General features: G+C 59.6%; 1 protein-coding gene across 2 annotated transcripts in view; it reads right to left on the reverse strand.

The window, feature by feature from the left end:
* TAOK1 (TAO kinase 1) overlaps positions 1–20,766 on the reverse strand; it is a 35,521-nt gene extending 14,755 nt beyond the window's left edge. Inside the window, exons 1-8 of one of the 2 annotated variants that reach the window (XM_044430556.1) lie at positions 20,702–20,766; positions 6,298–6,524; positions 4,407–4,478; positions 3,225–3,326; positions 2,868–2,913; positions 2,169–2,265; positions 1,279–1,392; positions 805–896 (exon numbers count right to left, since the gene is read on the reverse strand). In XM_044430556.1, the coding sequence (XP_044286491.1) occupies positions 805–896; positions 1,279–1,392; positions 2,169–2,265; positions 2,868–2,913; positions 3,225–3,326; positions 4,407–4,478; positions 6,298–6,429 (655 nt within the window). In that variant the 5' untranslated portion in view covers positions 6,430–6,524; positions 20,702–20,766. Of the gene's footprint in view, positions 1–804; positions 897–1,278; positions 1,393–2,168; positions 2,266–2,867; positions 2,914–3,224; positions 3,327–4,406; positions 4,479–6,297; positions 6,525–16,624; positions 17,140–20,701 lie in introns of those variants that run through there. The other variant, XM_044430555.1, reaches the window with a different exon arrangement.
* Positions 20,767–20,786: the final 20 nt, after the last annotated feature.

Below are 20,786 nucleotides of genomic sequence, written 5' to 3' on the forward strand. Positions count from 1 at the left end.
TGGAACTTTACCCCCATATTAGGGTTAGGGGTGTGCACCAGGGTAGGGTTAGGGTTAGAAAAACGAGGGGTCCTGGAGCGATCCTGATGGTTGGAATGTGTTTAGAATGGGCAGAAAGGATGAGCTGCGCAGAAAAACCTACTCAAGGAGGGCTTTTTCAAAATCACCCTCTTTTCAATGGAACTTTACCGCCATATTAGGGTTAGAGGTGTGCACAAGGGTCGGGTTAGGCCAGTGGTGGCGAACCTGGGGCACATGTGCCCCAGCGGGCACGCGAGCAAGTCGCTCCAGGATCGCGCCAGCCGCCGAGCATCGGACAACAGCGCACACAGGGGCCATGCGCACGCTCGGAAAGGAATAGTGGCGCCAGGCCACGAGGCCACGAGCCGTGACTCATTAGCCGCCACTCGTCCGAGTTTTCGCATGGCTGATCAGTGCACTGCTCAGGATAAATGCGAGTATATATTTGCTTGGACTGGCTGTGAGGTGTTTTTTCTAAACTAAAATCTCAGTTTTCAGGTTTCATTGCAGTGTTGGCGCTTTGCGATAAATAAGTGGGTTTTGTGCTGCACTTTGGGCACTCGGTCTCGAAAAGGTTCGCCATCACTGGACTAGGAGGTACAGGAAGCCCTTCGCTGCCTGCGGGACACATGGCATGCACCAAGAACTGGGGTGATTCTACGAGTTGGGGAAGCACTTTTCCTCCTGCAGAAGCCCAGGAGGCCACTTCTGAGGGGGCTGCAAAATGCCCGGGCGAGGTGGGAGCCCTGGCAGAGGGACGGGTGCATGTGGGACACGTCTTACCCAGCTCAATGCAGGTTATTCCCAGGGACCAGACGTCCACCTTGCCATCGTACTGCCCTTCATCCATGGCCAAAATCACTTCTGGGGCCATCCTGGGGAGCAAAAACGGAGCGGCTCAGCCCGGCAGTTCCGCCCGGTGTGGCTGCAGGGACGAGGCAAGGCTGGCCGAGACGGAGGGAGACCTGGGGCCGTCTCCCTGGTCCAAGGGGCCTCCACACTCCGCCACTTGAAATGAACACACGGGGCAAGCGTGTGCTCGGATGTTCTCCTGTCCCTGTCGCAAGAGCAGAACCGAACAGAGCCGCCCGCGACTTCGCTCCAGCAGGACTCTTGCCGGGTTCTTCCTCCACAAGTCTTCCCTTTCCCCACTGGTTACTCGAGGCGTGCAACCTTGGAAAGACACGCGCCGAATAAGCCCCAGCCCACCCTCGTCCCGACGGCCTCCGGGGAGAACCCCGCCAGACACAGGCTTACCAATATGGCGTCCCCACAAAGGAATTGGCCGGAGAGGCTATGGAAGCAGAGCCGAAGTCCGCAAGCTTCACCTGGCCCGGTTCCGTGAGCAGGATATTCCCTGCCTTGATATCTCTGGGAACGAGAGAAACGCAGTTACGGTGCAGCCACGAGGAGGCAGGGCGCTCGCTCGCTTGCTTGCTCGCCCCGGCAAGTCAAGCGCAAGCCGCCGTGTTGTCCCAAATATCGAAGAGGTGGCCTGACAGAGCAGGTCCCCAAGCGAAGGGGGGCTGCTGGAGGCGGGGGCGTGTGCCACCCGTGCCTGCTGTGCTCTAGCGGAGACCCTGCAAAGGACGGGATACCAAAAGAGGGGCTGCAGCGCGTGAGGACGGGCTGAATGGGAGGGCCGAGACAGGAAAGACACGCCCAGCGAGACGGCAGGATATCAAGCTGCCGGTCGCAACGCAGCAGGGGCCCCTGGGCTGGCAGCAGAGCTGGCTGCATAGGCTTCGCGTTTTCCTCCTCTTCCTCCTCCTCCTCCTCACTAGCAGCTTTATTTTAGCCAACCTTCGGAGCTACATGCGCTTGCAGGGGAAATTCCCAGAAGTGAAACGTGCCTCTTCCGCCCACTGGCCAAAAGTTTACCGAGGGGTTTCTTCCGCCCTCGTGAGGAGGCCCTAGGCCTGCGCAAAGCACAGCCTTAGTACTCCCGGGGTGCGTATGTCGCTTTCTCCCCTCTGCCGGCCTGACCCGCTACGCTGGCTGCCCGCTGCAGGCTCCCTGTGCTCTGGGCAAGCGAAAGCGGAAGCCACCGCCCAAGGGGCAAGGCGGGCTAGTGCTAATAAGCAGGACCCGAGGAACCCAGGAAATCCAAGCGGCCGCAATTCGGAACGCCGCGCAGCAGGACTCACCTATGGATCAAGTTGTGGGAATGCAAATATGCTAAACCTTGGAGTGCGCCGTGTGTAATTGCGGCGATTTCGATCTCCTGCAACGGCTTCTTGTGGACTTGAGGAAAGAGAAGCTCAGCTAGCAAACGGGGGACTTGGCGGGTCCTGGGCGGCAGGCGGCGCGCCGAGCGGCCTCGCGAGACCTGGAGCCCGCCAGGTGGACCGGTCCGTGACACCCAAAGTCCCCAGCCGGGGAACGGCAGATGCGGTCCGATGCATTTCGGGGCACCAGGCCGGGAAGGGCTGGCGGGGAGGGACGGTGGGACCGGGTGGCCCGGGTGTTCGCTGGGTAAGCCCCCGGGAAGCCGCCGAGCTAACATGCCGTTTCGTGCGCAAGTACCACCCCGAAGATCGGCCTCCGGACTGGCAAGCCCGACATGCCGGCCGCACAGCAGGGCTTCCGGGACGACCAGGCCGGCCGGCACCCAGGCGGGCGACAGGGCCGCGTGGGGCAGAGACGCCCCGGGGAGGGAGCCACGAAGCTGTGGCCGGAGCCACGAGAAGCGGCCTGGGGCGAAGGGAGGCATGCGTGCCAGAACACGAATGCAGGGAGACTCCGCCAGGCTCTGGACGGGGGGCCCCCGCTGCGCCCCAGGGACCCTGCTTCCCCCACACGTGGCGCAAGAATGCTCGCCGGCCGGGCAAGCGGAGCGGACGTACCTTCTAATAAATCTGATGCCGAACCTAGACAGTATTCCATGACAAGCTGCGCGGGGGAGAGGGAAAATGACCCGTTACCGGCGTCTTGCGGCGGCTGTGATGCCCACACACGTACACCAGCCCCCCCCCCAAAACGGGGCCCCTGCCCGAATTCTCCCGCGGGAGAACGGCTCCTCCGTCCATTCCGCCGGGGCCACTGGCCCTCCCCGCCTTTGCCTTCTCCACTGCAGGGCAAGCATCCCCGGGGAAAGTGCGGCCTCTAACCTGACCCACCAGCGTGGACCCACGCCCCCCTCGCCGCCGCACGCTGCCTTCCCCACCCCGCAAACGTGCGCACGCACGGCGCCTGTCTCTCACCCAGGCCGTGTGCTCCCGCAAATAGCAGCCTTTGTATTCTATACTGTTTGGATGCTGAATCCTTTGCAGGAACTTGACTTCTTTAATGATATCCTGCCACTTCTACAAGAGAGAGGAAGGGGAGGGGTAAAAGGAGTGACCTTATCAAGCTGAATGCGGAAACGGTGCCACTTACGCGGGAAGCAGAAGCAGCAGATACCAATTAGACCGTCCTCGCCACCCCGTTAAGACGAGAGGCGCCTCGCTCCTTCGGCAGAATGAAAGGCGAGGGCTTGAGCCCTGGGGAAACGGGACCTCAGTTCCCAAGCTCCCCGTGTGGGGCCGGTCCTCGGAAGACAGGGCTGGGGCAGGCCGGACACAGGCGCTGCCCCACCTGCCGCCGAGGAGGAGGCAGGCACCCGGTCCTCAACCTGCCGCCAGGAGAGGGGCACCAGGGAGTGCCGCAACGGGATGTTTCGGGATGCCTCAGCCCCTCGGCACACAAAACCCAGCCCGCCTCCCCTCCCCTCCGCCCCAGATCGGTACTTGACCGGCGAGTGGATTTCGTGCTGCGCCTGGCCAAGGGTGGGCGAGCTTGAGGCTGGTGCTTAAACTCTTCTGAGAACAGGAGCGGGCTTTGTTTTACTTTGAAAGGCACACTTCTAGTCCTCATGATGATCAAATACCCACGGAAACCGAGAGGGGAGCAGGCCTGCTCAAAGCCCCGAACAGCTCAGGGAGCGAGCAAACCCTACTGCGTAGGATCAGAGCTACCCCTTCCGCTCTTCATGCCTCCCCCTTGTGACCTCCGCCCCCGGAGTAGCGGGCCTCATGCCTACTGCTTGCCCGAACCCATGAAACCAGGACCCCCACCCCTCTGCCCCCCTCTGCTGGGGGATTTCCCCACCCCAGCGCCTCCGCCACGCCTGCGCGGCTTGGCCATCACGCCAGCAGTGTGCGTGTCCAGGGAGGAACGCTCCCCTCGGGCCTGCGCCTTGCATGACGAGTTCTGCTCGCGGCTGAACTGGGGGAGCGTGGGCCGAAAAACCTGGGGAGCTCTTTTCCCCGGGCGACGTGCTGAGCCCAGGCCTCTTCATTCGGGCCCGGTCTTCCCCTCCGGGCAAAGCGCAAACCGATTCGGACGGCACCAGCCGGCGCTGGCGGCAGGCACAGGGGCGGCACAGGCCGGGGCGGCTCGCCTACCTCGTTGGACTGCTTCCCACTGTAGGACATCTTCTTGATGGCCACCACTTCGTTGGTGCGCACGTCACGTGCCTGCGACAGGGGAAGACGCCACGCATCACTCTTCCGCGCCCGGGAGGTGCAGCCGCATCGAGCCCGAGCGCGGCGAGGCGCCGTTCCGGCAGTGGGGCCCGGACGAGGGGCCGGAGGAGCTCGGAAGGGACTGCGCCCCCCCTCCCCCGGTCTGGTCCAAGGAAAGGGCCTGCCAGGGGACCAGTGGCAAAAGCCGGGGCGCCTGGGGCCCCGACCGGGCTGCGCCGCCCCAGGGAAGGCTGCTCCGGGACGCCCCTTGCCCCAAGCAGCCCCTGCGCCAGAGACCGCGAAGCCTCAGCGACCCGCTCTCGCTGCCGCGGGCTACGGGCCGCCCCGGCTCCGCTGTGGCCCAGCTCTGGCGAGCGGCTGCCAGAGAACCCTCCTGGGGGTGCGCTTGCCGACCCAGCGGCCCCCACGCAGCGCAGGCGCTCCCGAGGGCGGCTCCCACACCATCCACCCCCCCTGGGCCTGGAGCACCTGAAGGGGCTTGTGGCCGGGAAGTGTGCCCCGGGGCCGAGGAGGCCGGCCCGTCACCGAGCAGAGAGGAGGCACGAGATGCTCATGCTGCAGACGGGGCACCCGGACGCCGCATGACTGGCAGGCTGCAGGTAGCCTGGAGTGGAGCGCCAGAATGATGTCATGGCTGGCCAGCACCACGCACATGCAGCGGGGGGGGGGAGGCGGGGGGGCGCCTTCTTGGCGGGAGGACGGAGCTCCGTGAGTGCGAGCAAGGCCCGAGGCCGGAGAGAGCAGCTGCACACGAGCTCGCCGAGCTCTTGCCTCGTTCGCCCGCCTGGAAGGCAGCCGTCTCGTCCCCTCGCTGCTCTCCCTGCCCCGGCCCCCAGCGGGCACACGGGCGGGTCCCGGGGAAGCCTGCCGCACACTGCGCAGCCCCCGCGGTCCACCGTCTGCGGCCGGGAGGGTGCCAGGCCCGGAAGCGGCCCTGCTTCCGGATCCTCTCCGCCCGCAGCCGGCTGCCGCACCCCAGCTCTCTCCCCAACGTGGGAATGCGGCGTTGCGGCCCCGGGCGGTGCTGGCCAGCAGCCCGCACTGCCCTCCCCACAACCCTCCGGGCTGCGCTGCGCCGGCAGGTGCACGGCTCGAACAGGAAGGCCCCCCCAGCTGCGCGAGACAATGCCCAGCTGAGTGTGGGGGCCCGTGCGCGGCCCAGCCAGCACCGCCGCCGCCTCCGCACAATGGCCGCTTTTGTGAGGGCTGCCATTGTCCCACGGAGGCAGTCCTCGGCCGGGACGAGGAGGCCGAGCTGCGTCAGGGCGCGCCTCCCGCGGAGGCAGCCGGGCCCTTGCGATCCGGGCGGCCAGCTGACGAGGTGGCAGGCGAGCCCCTCCTCCCTCCCCGGCTCCCTGGCGCCAGTTTGAGGCTTCCAGGGCCCTGGGCAAGGGTTCCCTCAGCTGCTCCTGCTCTGCGGCCGCCTCCTCACCTGCCCTGCCTGGCAGGGGGGACCCCGTGGGCCTGCAGGCCAGGCCTCCGCCTCCCTCCTGCCCACTGGAGCGAGCGCCGGGGCAGAGGCCGCAGATGCCCCGCAGGTGCCCGCAGCACTGCCCTGCCAGCCCGCCTGTGGGTCCTGCTTACTGGACCGGCAAGGCTGCCATGGGCACCGTGGGGGGTCCAGCCTGGCCTCAGTCGGCCTGGTGGGTGACTCTTGCCAGAATAGGGCCCCTCTGCGCCGGCATGTGCCGCCCCGCTGGCTCTCCCGGACCTATCAGCAGCGGCTCCCTCTCTGAGAAACGCCTCCAATTTGTCCTCCCCAGGACAAAACACCGGCATGGCCCACCCCACCCCACCCCAGGCCTCTTACAAAATACACCGCTCCAAAGCTTCCATGGCCGATCTCTCGGAGATCCGTGAAGAGCTTCTCTGGGTCTTCCTTGAAGAAGAGTTCCGCGATTTCCGGGTCCTTCAGGCTGCCCGCTCGGTTGGTGGATGGCATTCTGCCGGGCAGGTGGCCAACCCACTATCTGGCTTGCAAGGGCCACCCTGACCCTGGGCTCATCGGAATGAATGCAGCCTCTTCAGCATGGATCACTGCAAAGGACCACGGGGGGGGGGGGGGGGGGGAAGCGCGTGTTAGAGGGCAACAGCGGAACGCGGGCAGCCCCCGCCCCACCTAGGCTGGCCAGTCCAGTCGTGCCCCCGGGGCTCGGAAGACGCCGAGCTTCAGGGCAGCGGCCTCTGCGGGACACCAGCTCCCGCCTTCCATTCTGGCCGAGGCAGATGTTGCTGTGCAACGCCTCTGGAGGGCACCCGGTTGACAATGCATGCCCTCCGGACGCCTCGGCAGCGCCCATAAGGCACCACGCTCAGCGAAAGGCCTCGCTTTGGCTGGCGGCACCTTCCCTGTCCCGCCGCCCCAAACCCCGCAGGCAGAGTGCCAGGTTCATCGGCAGGCATCACATACACACGAGTCATCCGGGGCAGGGCCACCTGAAGTGGGGAGCGGCTGCCGGCCAGAGCAGGCCGCGTCAGGCCAGCCAGGCCGAGAGCTGGGCGCTCCCCCAGCGCCACCAGCCAGCTGGCCGGGCGCGCGGTCCCGGAGCGGTGCACCTTGGCCCGCCCGTGCAGAGCCACCCTGCCGTTCAGCCAGGCCACGCGGAGAATACCCACCCGCAGAACGGAGAAACCAGCCACTCCTCTGCTGTTTCTATAGCAATGGAGCCAGAAATGCAGGATCTGAGCAGTTTCTAATCTGGCAGAACATTAAGAAATCCAAGTCCCCCCCAACCCTCCACGCACAGACGCGCCGACTTCATAAGATTCAGGAGCGATTCAGAAGCCATTCCAGGAGGAATTCGCCCATGACTGCACAGTAAACTTTCTTTTAAAAATATTGTGCCTGCAATTAGAGATAATGCCTGCTTCTTCGGGGGTTCTGATGCTGGAACTGGGATTTGAACCCTTCTGGTGGGAGCCTGGGGACCAGGAACTAGGAAACACAGCTCCTGGGAAAATGCTTTGGACAGCATCTCCCACAATCCCCCACCGCCAGCTGTTCCGACCGGTCCACATGCCTGGAGGGGAGCAAGTTGCTTGCCCCCGCTCCATCCAGCTGGCCATCATGGGAGGCTCAGCAGATGCTGGATTCGGCCCACTCTCTTGCCGTGGGCAGGTCCACGTCACCAGACACGCCGGGCCGTGGCAGGCTCCTGACCGGCAGGGAACGCTCGCTTTTAGTCAGGCCTCCCACCTGGGTTCTTCTGCTCACGTGCCGACTTGCCAGTCTTGCTGAGCAAAGCACCTGCTGGAAGCGACTACTCTGGCACCTCCCCCTCTAGCCCAAGGTGACAGTGTAGACCACCAGCCCAGGAGGTGGAAGTCGACCGGGCACTCTTCTCCCAAGCTGACTGTGGGGAGGGATATGCCATGCTGAGATGAAAAATGAGGGACTCTGGAAGCGGCTGTTGCCCGCGGTGTCCTTGGCATCAGGAAAAGCCACCATGAGACGCCTTAATGCTCACTCCGGAGGGGGACTAACATGCCACCGAATGCGCATTTCTGCCTTTGCAGCCCAGCGCAGCGCAGTGGCGGCAGGCAGGCAGGCAGGCAGGCTGAAGAGGCAGGTGGGTGGGAAGAGGCGACAAGCGACAGCACACGCTGTATCACTAGAGGAATTATTCTCAGCTCAAACGATAATGAGGTCATGTTCCATCTTTGAGTCGTCGCAGAGCTTTGCAAAGAAAGAAGACAGGCCGTGAGCTCACAGTGCCCCCTTCCCCCACGATTTCTGGTCCAAGGGAGGGGGCCTGACCGGGCCAGCCAGCCTACCGCCGCTCCGGCCTGGCCGCACGCCCCTCGACGCCAGGGCGGAGGGCCAGCGACGGGCGCGCGGCTGCTCCCGGCCCTGCCACCGGCACCTCGGGGCGAGGGCAGAGCCCCAGACTACGGACGGCGAACGAAGACGAGGCCTGCTGCCCGCCCAAGTCCGCACAGCTAGCCAAACGCTGCGCGCCGGTGGGAGTGGCCACTAGCCCGGGTGGCCATGTGCCGCCTCCAGGAGCACGGGCACGGTGCCTTCGAACGCCAGTTGCTAGGAAACCACCGCAGAAGAGGGCTCTCCCCCTCCAGCCGGATGCAGCACGCCTCTCCCCAGGTCCTCAGGCATGGGGGAAGAATGCAGGAAGGGCCGTGCTGGATCAGGCCGCGGAGCGACCTGGCCCGGCCTGCTGCCTGGGGGAGGCCACGAGCAGGGCAGCTGCCCCGACCTGTGCTCCCCAGCACTGGATGCATTTGGCAGCCTTCCTCCTCCTCCTCCTCCTCCTGCACACAATTGTCCAATCCCCCTTTAAAGCCCTCCAAATGGCCACCCTTGCGTCCCAGGGAAGCCGAGAAGATGCCCGACGCTAGAAGCGCCAGACCGCACGCCGGGCGATGTGGGGAATTAACAGTGCCCTGCGCAAGGTGACCCAGGAAACCTGTGGGTGAAGAAATACATTTCTGGCTCACAATCTGTTTCCTCAGCCACTGTTTTCTTTGCTCTTTAGGCAGCCAGGTCTAAGGCCGCCATTTTGATGCAATTCCGCCTTTTGATTTAGTTCGAGTGCTTAGGCTCCTGGACCTGAAGATGCATCTGGAAAACCTTTCTGACGGGGCTTTCGGTAGCAAACAAGCCGACCTCCGGGGGGGCTGCCTAAGTATCCGGTCACTTCGGCCGATCTGGCATGCAGACATTTCCCCAAGCTGGACCTTTCCGTTTAAATCCTTCCATTTCATTCCTCTCCGTGGAGCTGGCATCTCTGCTCCTCAGTCCCTTTAACGCTGGTGCCAGGGCGCAGCATCACAGTGACAGCACCGCGTTCAGACCCGCGGCCCCGGCAGGCTCCTCGCAGGCCCAGCAAGCGCTCCCCCTTCAGAAAGGGAGAGTCGGGGCAGCACAGCTGCGACGGGGCCATCTATTTCACTCCTCGGGACGCCGGCGGCTGGGCTGGGCCGGGCTGAGTCAGGCCACTGGCGTATCCAGCTCAGGCCTGCTGACATGGACCGACAGTGGCCCGCCGGGGTTTTAGAAAGAGTTCCTTCCCAGCTGTGTGGACCCGTGTGCTCTCCCACGGAGCGGGGCCCTCTTCCCCACACCACGGCCCATCCATGTGCCAGAAAGCTGCAGACGCCGCAGAGTGGGAAACTGTCCAAGGCAGCGGTTCCCAAACTGTGTTGCGCGGAACCCTAGGGCTCTGCAAAAGCCTTGGAGGGGTTCTGCAGAAAATCTCAAAAATCAAAATTAAAAGAGATTTTGAAATGGGACCACACGATTGCCAGCTGGTGTCCAAGCAGCGAAGGAGGAAATGCACCACGTCATTTGGTTCTTAGGACTCTATTGTGTAGTGTTGGGAATAATCAAATGAATTCATTTGGAATATTACCATGTAATGGATTTATTCATTCATTATATTTAAAATGCTTTCTCTTTATTTCCAAACCTACTACGTTATGCCCAGGCAAGAGGGACAGATTAAAGAAGGCAGAATGCTGCGGGTTCACGACGCTCAGTAAAAATCAGGGACAGAGCTCAGGCCCTGCAGAAAGCAAAGGTCTTCAGAGAGGTTCCGCGACCGAAAAAGTTTGGGAACCCCTGGTCGGAGGGGCTGCAGAATAAAGGAGGTTGCCGAGACAAGCCACGCTCTGCCCAACAAGAACAGGCACGAGATAACAAAGTACCCCCTTGTTCCTTCACTTCTCAAGGTTTCAATATTCCAGGAGATTAAAGAGGCGGGGGGGAGAGCTCCTTCCACAAGACCTTTCACATACTGGAAGAGAGTAACTCAGGGGAGGTTCTGTGAGCAGCTGTACAGCCGGAGTTCCCAACCGCTCGCCACTCAAGCAGAGCGATTTGAGCCTCGGATTCTCCGAAGGCTTTACAGAGCAGCGAATGTCGGAGCCGCTGGAGTGAGTGGCGGCGCGGGAGAGCCGGTGTCACCTTAAACTGGCACACAAAATGCCCGGGACAAGTGGGGGCTCCTTCCATGCGAGAAGGGTGCCACGGGGACACGCGTCGTGCCTGCCTCAGTGAGGGGCACAGGGGGTTGCAGGGACTCTTCCGTGGAGCAAGAGCACGAGTGGAAATTCCTCTGGAGCAGCTCTTTCGGCAAAGCCGATCAAGTGATTCCTGCTTCCGGGAAGACTCCTTCCCGGCCAGAAGAGATGAGGTCGGAAGGGCCGGCCCTGAAGGACCGCAGCCGTGGCTTGCCTGCGGTTCTGGGGAAAGCATTTCACAGAGAACCGCACCGCAGAGTTACGCCGGTCACGGAAGGAGGCCGGGGCAGCCGGGGCCCCCATGGTGGCGGTCTGGCCTGTGCCTCCCACGGGAGCTGCTGTGCCAGCCGTGCCCGGTGCTTCCCGCCACGGCACAGAGACTTTGGGGGGTGGCCGTGGTTTGGCACAGCGGCCTGGAGACACCCAGGCTGCAGCCAACAGCTCGCCGCGCTTCCTCAAAAAGTTAAGTCCTGCTGACTTCAAGAGTCTCCCCAAGACCCGTTTAGGATCGCAGCCCGGAGCAGAGCAGCTTCAGGGGAATTTCCCAGTGGATATTTGCATGAGCAGTAAATGCCGTGCTCCAGGAATCCGGCTGCACTTGGCATTCCTGACCGACTGCCCGAAGGAGCTCCGTTTCAGGCACGGGGCGGTTGTGCAAGGAAGCTCATGCGATGCCCCTGGCCTGGCCCATCACAGATCTCCCCAGAGGTCTTGGCATGACCATTGTTCTGGGCCGTCCTGCCGCACTCAGAGGCTTTGTCTCCCGCGCCCCGGCATTCGTACTTCCTGAACAAGTCCACCGGTCCTTAACCTTCCAGCTGCTGGGCTAGGCTCCGAGCAATTCCCCTCAGCCTTTCAGTCTCTCTGGACAAATCCCTCGCCGGCCTTAACCGTGATTCAGGATCTGTCCAGCCGGACAAGCTCCAAGCCAGGCCTCGCTGGGGCACCTTCCCGTGGCCAGACCGCGCACACCTGGGTCTCCGGCAGTTTCTCCCCACGGCATGCGGTTAGGGCGTGACGCCTCACAGCTCGGTTCACCTCCGAGGGCCACGCAGCGCTGGGGGGATCTCAGAGCTGCTAAGCTGATACGAGACGACAGTCCCCTGTGCTGCATGGGATCAAAACACTCATGACAGAATACGAATTCAGACAATCAGCTTGTTCTACAAGCACTCGCTCAAACAGCTAAAATTAGGGTTTGCCAAAGACGGGCTGTTATTGACTTAGAAGCAAGTGTGGCTCCGAGTGGAATGTCGTTTGAGTAGGCAAAGTAATGGGAACCGATGTATAATTAAAACAAACATCTTCGCACGATGAACACCAAAAGCCGCCTGAATTCCAGCATCAGGGTGGAAAGAGGAACATATCAGAGAGGTAACAGGAAGTGGAAATTTGTTCTGCATCACAGATGCCTTCCATGCCTATTTAAGATGACCAATCGAAGTCAAATATGACATATAAATCCCTCAACCACGAGAGAAAGGACCAACTAAGGACATCTCTTTTCAATGGCAACATTCAAAAGGTCATCATGGCAAATTCCCTTCAGAGAACAAATCAAGTTAGTTAATCAAGGAGTGCAAAGAAAAAAAAAAACACCCACAACTTCCAAATAAAATACAACACGTGTTTGAAAGCCTGACAAGATGGTTAAACAAGCATTTGGGGCTATTTGGAAGGGGAAAGGGGACGCTAGATTAGGAGAAGCTACAGGGATGTGTTTTGTTTACCAGCCAATATCTGTGAAGATGCTTAGAAACTGGCTGTGCGTGTGACTCGGCGAGCACACGGAGCTCTCTCAAAGACCTGCCACACATTCGTGCCACATTTTGCTAAACACGTTTAACAAATTAAAGGAGCTGTTCCGCTCCTTTTCTTAGTCCCTGGTGAAGAAACTCCATCCCCTGTAATCGAATTGTTCTCTTTTTAATACCAGGTTTTGAGCCTCTGATTGGACAAGGCCAACGGCCGCGATTTGGGGCATTTCTGCCATGGGGCACTCTGCTCCAGCCACGGCTCCCGGGAGAAAAAGCAACGGGTCCTTCTGCAGGCCAGCGCAACTTAAGCATTTCTCCTGCCTCCCCTCCCCTGCCCTCACATGATTGAACAGAACAACTTGTTAACTAACATGTGGGGAGAGGATGAGTCAAAACAACAAGCACTGCCTTTGTTCTTCCTGCCTGAAGGAAGGCATGAATCCCCGGCGAAAGGCAGCGAATCGGCCTCCTATCTTCCACACCCGCTCCTTCCCCAGGTGCCAGCACGGTCCCCCTTCAAGATGGCACAACTTCTTAAAAAAACGACTAAAGCTCTTCTGAACAACGGGGCCTTTTCTTATAGACAGCAGGCCCGAAGGGCACTTCCGCTTTGCAACCCCCGTGTCCATCGACCCAGGAGTGCCCCCATCGAGTCCAGAGGGGCAGAGAGTCGAATTCCGTGGACAGACTGCCAATTTGGACATGCGAGACCCGGCAGAGGAGGCGGTTTTATCCTACTTCTGCTGCAGTGCCTTCAGCCCCCTACCTGGCAGCTTGCGTCTCTTTTCCCCCAAGGTGCGCCCACTGGGAAAGGGAAGGGGGCAACTTCAGGTATGTCACCGGACCTCAAGGAGGAGCTACAGTGATCCCCCAGGAAAGACTACGATGCTCGACTCTGTTAAGTGGGGGGTTTTAAGCGGTAAGGGGACACGTGCAAGAGGAGTATGATATTATGTGGGATGCATAATATTTCCCCCGCGTCCTAATACCGGAACCCAGTGGGGCCTTCCCACGAAGCCGGAGGGCAGGGGACGGCAGGGCCAACACAAGGGTTGTGGCTCCTCATGGAAGGCACAACGGAACGATGGGCTCCGACTGTGAAGGGCCACCCTCTTCGACGGGCTAAAGGGGGATTAGACAAACCCATGGAGGATGCATCTGCACGCGCCAGGACGGCTATAAGCCACGCCTGGGATCAGAGGGCGCCTGCCTCAGAATGCACGCTGCAGGGGGAGGCTGGCAGGAGAGCAGCGTTGCCCCCGTGCGTCTTGCAGGGCTCCCACCGGGGCGACTGGCTGATCAGCCCGGGATATGGGGCACGGCACTACACTGGCCCTTGCATCTCGCGTGCGGAAGAAAAGCTGCCGGAACACAGAGATTAAACGTTGCCCGCCACCAAAGCACGGTTTGCTGCAGCAGAGGGTTTGGTGCCGATCTCTGCTCATCAGAGCCAAACGAGGATTATGCGAGTGGCGTTCTCGGAGCCACAAGCAAACCTGCACCTCAGCGGAGCCCGGCAGAGGAATGCATGTGACGCATCGACGGAGAGCCGCTCTGACAGCTGAACCAGGGGAGTTCTCTCTACAAGTGCCCAGGACCGCTCTTCTGCTTCGAGACGACGGCCAAAGGCGTTCTCCCCCCCCCCCCCCCAAGCCTTCCCAACGTTTGTCCTCCTAGACCTCTGGCAAAAAAAGCCGCCGTCCCAAAAGGCCGCGAGGGCAGCAGTGCCCTGGAACTTGGTGGCCCCGCCACGTGCACGAGGCCACGTCTGGACCTGGGCCTCCCCTGCTCACGTACGTCTGCAAGCATCCTTCCCCGCGAGCCGGACCAGCTGCCCATCTCAGACTGGCGCTCGGCGGCTCGGAGCTGGCGCTTATGTGCTTCCTGAAGTAGGCGTGTGCGCGCAGCAGGGATCACCTCCAGGTAGCCAAGCCAGCGCAGGGAAGGCTTTCCATGTCTGAAGGCAGCTTTTAATCCTCCTTTCAAGCCGCTGACGACACCGGCAGCGGCACACCTGGACGGGGCAGGTAAGGGAAAACGGCGCCGGGTACTTTTACGGCTGGTGTGCACGGCAGACACGCAACTGAACGATCCCGGGGCTACAGCCCTCACTGTCCCGCCACCAAACCTTTCCTGGGCTCACTTTGCATTTAAACTGCCAATACGTGGGCTTCCCTCCGGCACAGGCCTAGCCCCTTCGAATGAGACAGCTGTCCTCGCAGCAACCAGCTGCGCCGGCTGAGGGATCGGAAGGGAGGCAGCAGCCAAGCACCCCTCCGTGGCACCTGGGTGCCGGCCCACTGACAGTGCTGCAGCACGGGGGCATTTTGTCCCGAATTTTTCACCGCCAGTTGTACCTGATTTTGATGGCCAGGAGGCCGTCTGGGGGTCCTTGCTGGTTTTAGAAAGCATGAAGAGGAACCTCTGGGGTGGGTGCTGCTCCCCTCTGGTCCTTCCACACCGAAGTTGATGCAAAGCCAACTATCAGCAAGAATCAGGCTGCCGGCAGCGACACCCCACCCAAAGAGGGCCAAACCCAGGAGGCCGGCCTGCTGAGAAAGAGGAAGTCGCGGCGAGCAGAGCAGAGCAGAGCAAGAGGCAGTATGCGCGGAGGCCGAGGAAGATGCAGGAATCCGAGAAGGCACGGAGCACAGGAGAGGCCACATCTCGAGAAAGTGAGAAAGCTCACTGCTGGTGGAAAGGAAGGTCGCCCTGCCTGCCGGAGGCCCAGGGAAGCCGCTGCTGCCAGTCAGTGCAGGGCATGCTAAGCTAAACAGACCAGGAGTCTGACCCAGGTAAGCACGCCGTAACACTGGTTTCTCCGCGCGTTGTACAGTGCCAGCGACGTGACGCTAACCGGCAGCACAGGAGACACGCAACAAGATTCAGCACTCGCCAGCGTCTGCCGCCATCTTCGAAAGGCCGTTCCATGGACCGTCCACGGTGGCAATGCAAAGATCCCGGCACTTGTGCCACAGGCCAAGCGGCTCAAGGCGGCTCCACTCTCCGGAAGACACTGAACTCCGTGCCTGTCCTCCCGTGAGGAGCACAACCCCCTTCAGCACACGCAAATCCCCTCTCCCACCCCAGAGCCGTGTCCCGTCCTGAGCTCTCCACCTGTGCCCACTGCCCTCGGCTCAGGTGTGCCCTGCGCTGGTCAAGAGGAACAGGAAGGGGCTCTGCTATGTCATAGCCAGCCCCGCACCCCTGCACCGGAGGGGTTTTCTAACCATGGAAAAGGACAGACCGCAAGAGACCCTCCGCTCAGACCACCATCCTCCTGCCCAGAGGAAAAAGTCCGGCCCAGCAGTGGCCAAGGCCTGGAGGCGTCCCTCATCCCAGGGCCCCACGGAAACCAAGCGGACCTGACTGGCAGTCGTCCGAACAGGAGCCATGGAGAGAGCGCAGGAGAGGGGAGGAAGGCCACACGGCAGTGGCTCTTCCTCAGGCCCTATGCCCGTTCCAGCCCTGGACTGAGCACCCAGCAGGACATGGCCAGCCAAGGCCAACACCTGCCCGACTCCCCCAGGCGGGCCTAGGCACCACTTTGGCTTCTTCAGCCTCAGTCACAGACAAGGAGGGTGGTGTTGCAGAACAATCAGGTGGTCAACAGCCACAAAAGAAGGCCCAACGGTTGACCAGAGCAACAAACCTCACTGACTGGGAGGAAAACCAGAACAAGGAGTAGAAATCAAGAGTTTAATTTGTCTGCCACCTCCTCATCCAACCACACTAACTGGCCATCTCCCCCACTTTCCCCTAATGATTCAAATACTTCCCCCAGGCACATAACTGAAGTCTTCTTCAAAACAAAGAGGAATTTATAAACTCTGGGCTAGTCGAGCAGCCATTAAAAAACCCCACTCTTGGCAAGAAGGCCTTCCCAGTAAAGACAGAAAGAGCTGTCAACCAGTTTTATCCCCCATACTCAACTCTCTCCTTGGGCAGGGAAAAAATACACTCATGGGTCGAGAGAGAAAATGAATAGCCGGGCCAAAAGGCCATGCGATTCAATCCCCATTCGCGCTCGGAAAACAAGACGGGGTTTTTACTGCCTTGAGTTGTGAACAAGCCAGTGTGTTAGCCCCCGTGCCCGAGGCTGCCAGTGAGGCAGAGCCGTCCAGCCCCAGGACCTTCTGTGGGTGGGTTTTTAGTGTGACGTTCAGACTCAGGATTCTGGCTTGTTTCTTCCCTGACAAGCCAAAGCTGGACTGTTCCACTCCGGCTTGTCAGGAGAGAAGCAAGTCAAAGCTCCAGGTTGAGAAGTCATTCCGTACAACCCAAGGGTGCTTCATTTAGTTCCCCCTGCTGGCAGGAGGAGCCAAGAGGGAGTAAATTAAGCTAGCACGCTGGCTTGTGGCAATCAAGGGTTTTTAAAAAACAGCATTATCATTGCATACAGACCTGGCCATTAGGTATTTAATGCATCCGGCTGGAGAAATGGTAGAGCAGAGAAATGCTTGTCCAGTTTGAAGGGTCCAAAACAAAGAGACAGGACAAGGCCTCATAGAAACAAAATCCATTTTATTCCTGGTGTGGACAAGAAAGAAAAAGATGCCTAATTTGTCTACCAGGAAAACGCTTCTGAAGCAAAAGCCATGAACAGATAGCGCTTTTGAATATACTACCGATGCAAGCACATTATTGAGGTTTCGGGATCCAGTCTAATTAACACAATCCATGTGAGATTTTAAAAACATGTATTCAGATTATCCCACTAAATATGCCGTGCATAAGCACAACCCGGGCTGCGGCCCTGATAAAACCAGGACCATTCAAAATCCCGCAGGAAGGTAAAAATCCCCGATCCCACAAAGCCACAGCTTAGATCCCCTCCCCAAAACATCTGCTTCTCCAAAATGACCCTATTGAGAAACTGTTCTCCGCAGGCCCAGCAAAGTTTGACTCCACCCCACCTCTCGAAGGTCAGGTTCCTTGAAGATGCCTGCCACGTGCTTGGACGGAATGTGCTTTACATCATAATATTTACACAGAGCCGTGTGCCCCCAGATACAACTGCGCCGTATTGATCTACGACGGAAAAAGGCATGGCTCTGCTGTCGGTCAGTTTGCTAATCAATCCTCATCTGTCTGAACGGCTTCCCCCTTTCGAGCCTCTGCCACAAGAAGGGAGACACCGAGGCGGGTCCGGCATGGGGCACGCGGCCCTGGATCGCACATGGGGCGGGGGCCACACCTTTCCCCTCCTGTTCACTCGGCCAGCCATTTTCGGTTTTGCCCAGACCAGCAGCTGCTGGGCCGCCCCAACCAGTAAAGGGAGCGTCAGCCTGAGAGAAAGGCACGGCACACCAAAACATGGGTCGGAAGCACCCCCAAGATGTTTTAACCTCGTGCTCGTTCCCTAGCAAGCCGTTTCGGCTTCCAAAACTGCAGCTCAAACAACAAGGGGACATTCTAAAAAGAAAAAGGAAAGAAAAATACAAGTTTGTGTCACTTTATCTCATATTCAAAGCCTAATAAAAATATGGCATACATAGAAGTCACGGTGCTCATATCCAACTATTATTTTTAATGAAAACAGTGCACTTAAAGCCATTATCCAAAATGATTGCTTCCTTGCACAGACTGTTACGGCGTTAAGGGGAGGCTGGAGGTTTCAGTGAGAGAAAATGAAATCGACATCAGTAACACACGGACAGAGCTTGGGGAGGTATAAGCAAGTGACACAGAGGAAAGCTGGCAGGAATTAATACAACATTGCAAAGAATTTAACCTGGAAGGTCAGCCCCAGCCAGATGCACTTGCTCTCCGGCATCGGTAGCAAACAAACTTAGAAAAGGGAGAAACACAACACACAAGTCTACAATTTAGGAAGTTCGAACGTTTGCACGGAAGTAACGCCATAGCAGAGACAGCCATGTGCAAGGTGTATGGTACAGAAATCCACGGCCATCTTGCACCCAATTTCCAGTCGTGGGGATGCAGGATTTATGTAAGAATGCGCTATGCGCGGTTACACTGTGCCTTAAAGCCACTCTTGGTGGCCATAGCTTGGAAGCCAAAGGGGCACGGAGAGTATGGACTTATATGCCCCGCAAGGCATCTCTCTTCCTATGAGTTCAGGGAGCGCCACAGAAATAGCACCCTTTCCGTAGAGGCGAGCACCTGGACAGGAAGGTGGCGTACGGCCCATAAACAGCACTCATGCCACCAAATCTGGAGCACACCCAGAGGCAGCATCACCGAATGTGGCCAGAGGGCCGGGCACCGCTTGCTCGATGTAAGAAATGCTACTGGATCCAAGCAATTCCTAAAAATACCACATATAGCAAAGATGAATGGAAGATCGAGATTTCCATCCTTTCCTTTTGGCTACAGGAACTGCCACACCAAGTTCCAGGTATTTGTCACGGTATTTATCAATATATTCAGGTGATAACGCTATTATTATACACATGACAAAGTGATTTTAAATTTCACTTAATTCCTTGTACCACACCCCTCAGAGAGATGACAGTATTTACTGCACCCACTGAGAATATTTTCAAACAGTCTTCCAACAAGCCCTGAACAAGGTACTTCAGCGACAGGATATAATAAAAGGAGGAACAGGTTCGATCCGGCATGGCTTTTCTCATGTGATGTTCTGCACACTCAGGCCCCGATACTGAGATCTCAAAGGGTACTTGAATTGGATGCATGAAAATGCTGTTGGGCTGTCAGAACAGACATGGCTGAAGGAAATCGACAGAAGGTATTTCTAAAACAGGTCACTGTCATCAATTAGCAACAGGGGCAGAGTGAAAAGGTGGGTTTTGCACAGAAGCTCACCTCCTCCCATCAGTCTGAAAGAAGCAGGTGCCCGATACATACCAACGGACTTGATGATGGGTGAAGCATTTCTTTCCTCTTTTTAAAAAATCGCCAGGTGAGACAAGTACCGAAAAATGCAACCTTTTTTCCCAAGCTGCCCTGCAGGGCTGGGGCAAATCAGAGGGACCCACGACCACGCTCCTGCAGTAACCCCCCTCCATTAGCAGTCCGGCTGGCCCTCCCACTGAGAGGGAGAGGAAGTGATCCCTTCCTTCCCAGGAAGACCTTCTTGGGAAGCACAATTGTGGCTGCTCCTGCTTCTCCGCACCCCACAATTCAAGGGTGCAAAACACACACTCCAAACCCATCTCCAGGGTTGTGTTTGGGGTAAGAAGCCCGGCTTTCTGCGGCTCTGCAGAGCTACAAAGGCTGCTGCTTACTTGGGAAGACTTTTCTGTGACCACAAGCGCTGGTCCGAGGGCACAGAAGCACAGCTCGCGACTACTAGCCACCAATGCAGAGTGGGGCCCTTCTTTCCAGACAGAAGGAGCTTTCCACTCCCCGGAAGGAAAAACTCTCCCCCAGCCCAGCCTATTCCCTCAAGCAAGCAAAGCTTGCACTTTTCCCCTTGCAGGCGGCCTCAGAAGACGTGCAGCGAGGTGGCGGAAGCCACTCTCCTCTCCATGACCAGAGGAAGCTGCTGGATGCCCACACAAAGGGGAAAGAGCTCTGCCCCCCGTAACAGAAGGGGAAGAAACCTGCAAACCCTGCCAGGGCATGCATTAGCCAGGAATCCCACCGCTCTGTACCCTACAAACCCGTCCTATTAGCTACAGACATGGTCAGCTCCCTTCCCACTGTTGGCTCTGCCCCCTGCATGAACCTGCCCTAGTGCAAGCTCCTTCCACACTCACAGAGACGGGACAGTGTCTCAACCAGGGCAAACTCCAACCCTGCAGAAAGCACACACCTCCGCAACTCAGGGTGCTGATCCCACAAATTACATCAAAGATATCAGCAACCGGGGGGGGGGGGCTTGACCTCATTTCTCCTGGAGGAGACATGCCCCCCCCCCGCATACACATCACTTCTTGGCCATGGTGGAAGGAGGCAGAAGAAATGTGCATATTTCAACCTGCGGTTTCACTGGGAGACTTTGTGAGCCAATCTGGGGATTGTTTCGTGGGGGGGGGGGCAAAACCTTAGCGAGAGCCACACGCCTTGGATGTGCATTAGCTGCCCACCCTCCCAAACAACCTTGTTCTTAGCTACCGGGTTTCCCGACCTCCACCTTCCCCGCCCTCCTCACCTCCTGGGAAAGCCGCCCCCTCATCCTCGCCCGCAGCCCCTCCGAGGAGGAGGCCACACCCCCGTGGGGCCCCCAGGAGGACTGCCCCCCGCAAGGGCACCCCGGCCCGGGCCCTCGGCGCGGCCCCGGCCGGCCACCCTCCCCATCGGGAGCAGGCAGGCCTCCGCCTGCACCCCACCAGCCGGACACCCCACTTGGAGGCGCCAGGCCACGCCCCCGCTGTTGTGGGGCCGGGGCGGGGCGGGGGCGGGGCGGGCGAGGCGCCCCCTCCCCAGCACGGCCCTTGGCGGCCGGGCGGCGCTTCCCCACGGGCCGGGCCGGGCCGGGCCCCGCTTGCACGGAGGGCCCCCGCCCCCCGAAAGCGGCGCTGCCCCCGCCCCGCCCGCCCCGCCACTCACCCTCCGGGTCTGCCTGGGGCCGCCGCCGGCGCCTTCGGGGTGGGTCCAGCAGGCCGCCGCCGCCGCCGCCCGGGAGCGCTCCACT

This window comes from Varanus komodoensis, unplaced genomic scaffold (genome assembly GCF_004798865.1).
Source record: "Varanus komodoensis strain SLA01 unplaced genomic scaffold, ASM479886v1 scaffold20_3, whole genome shotgun sequence".
Classification (NCBI taxonomy): Eukaryota; Metazoa; Chordata; class Lepidosauria; order Squamata; family Varanidae; genus Varanus; species Varanus komodoensis.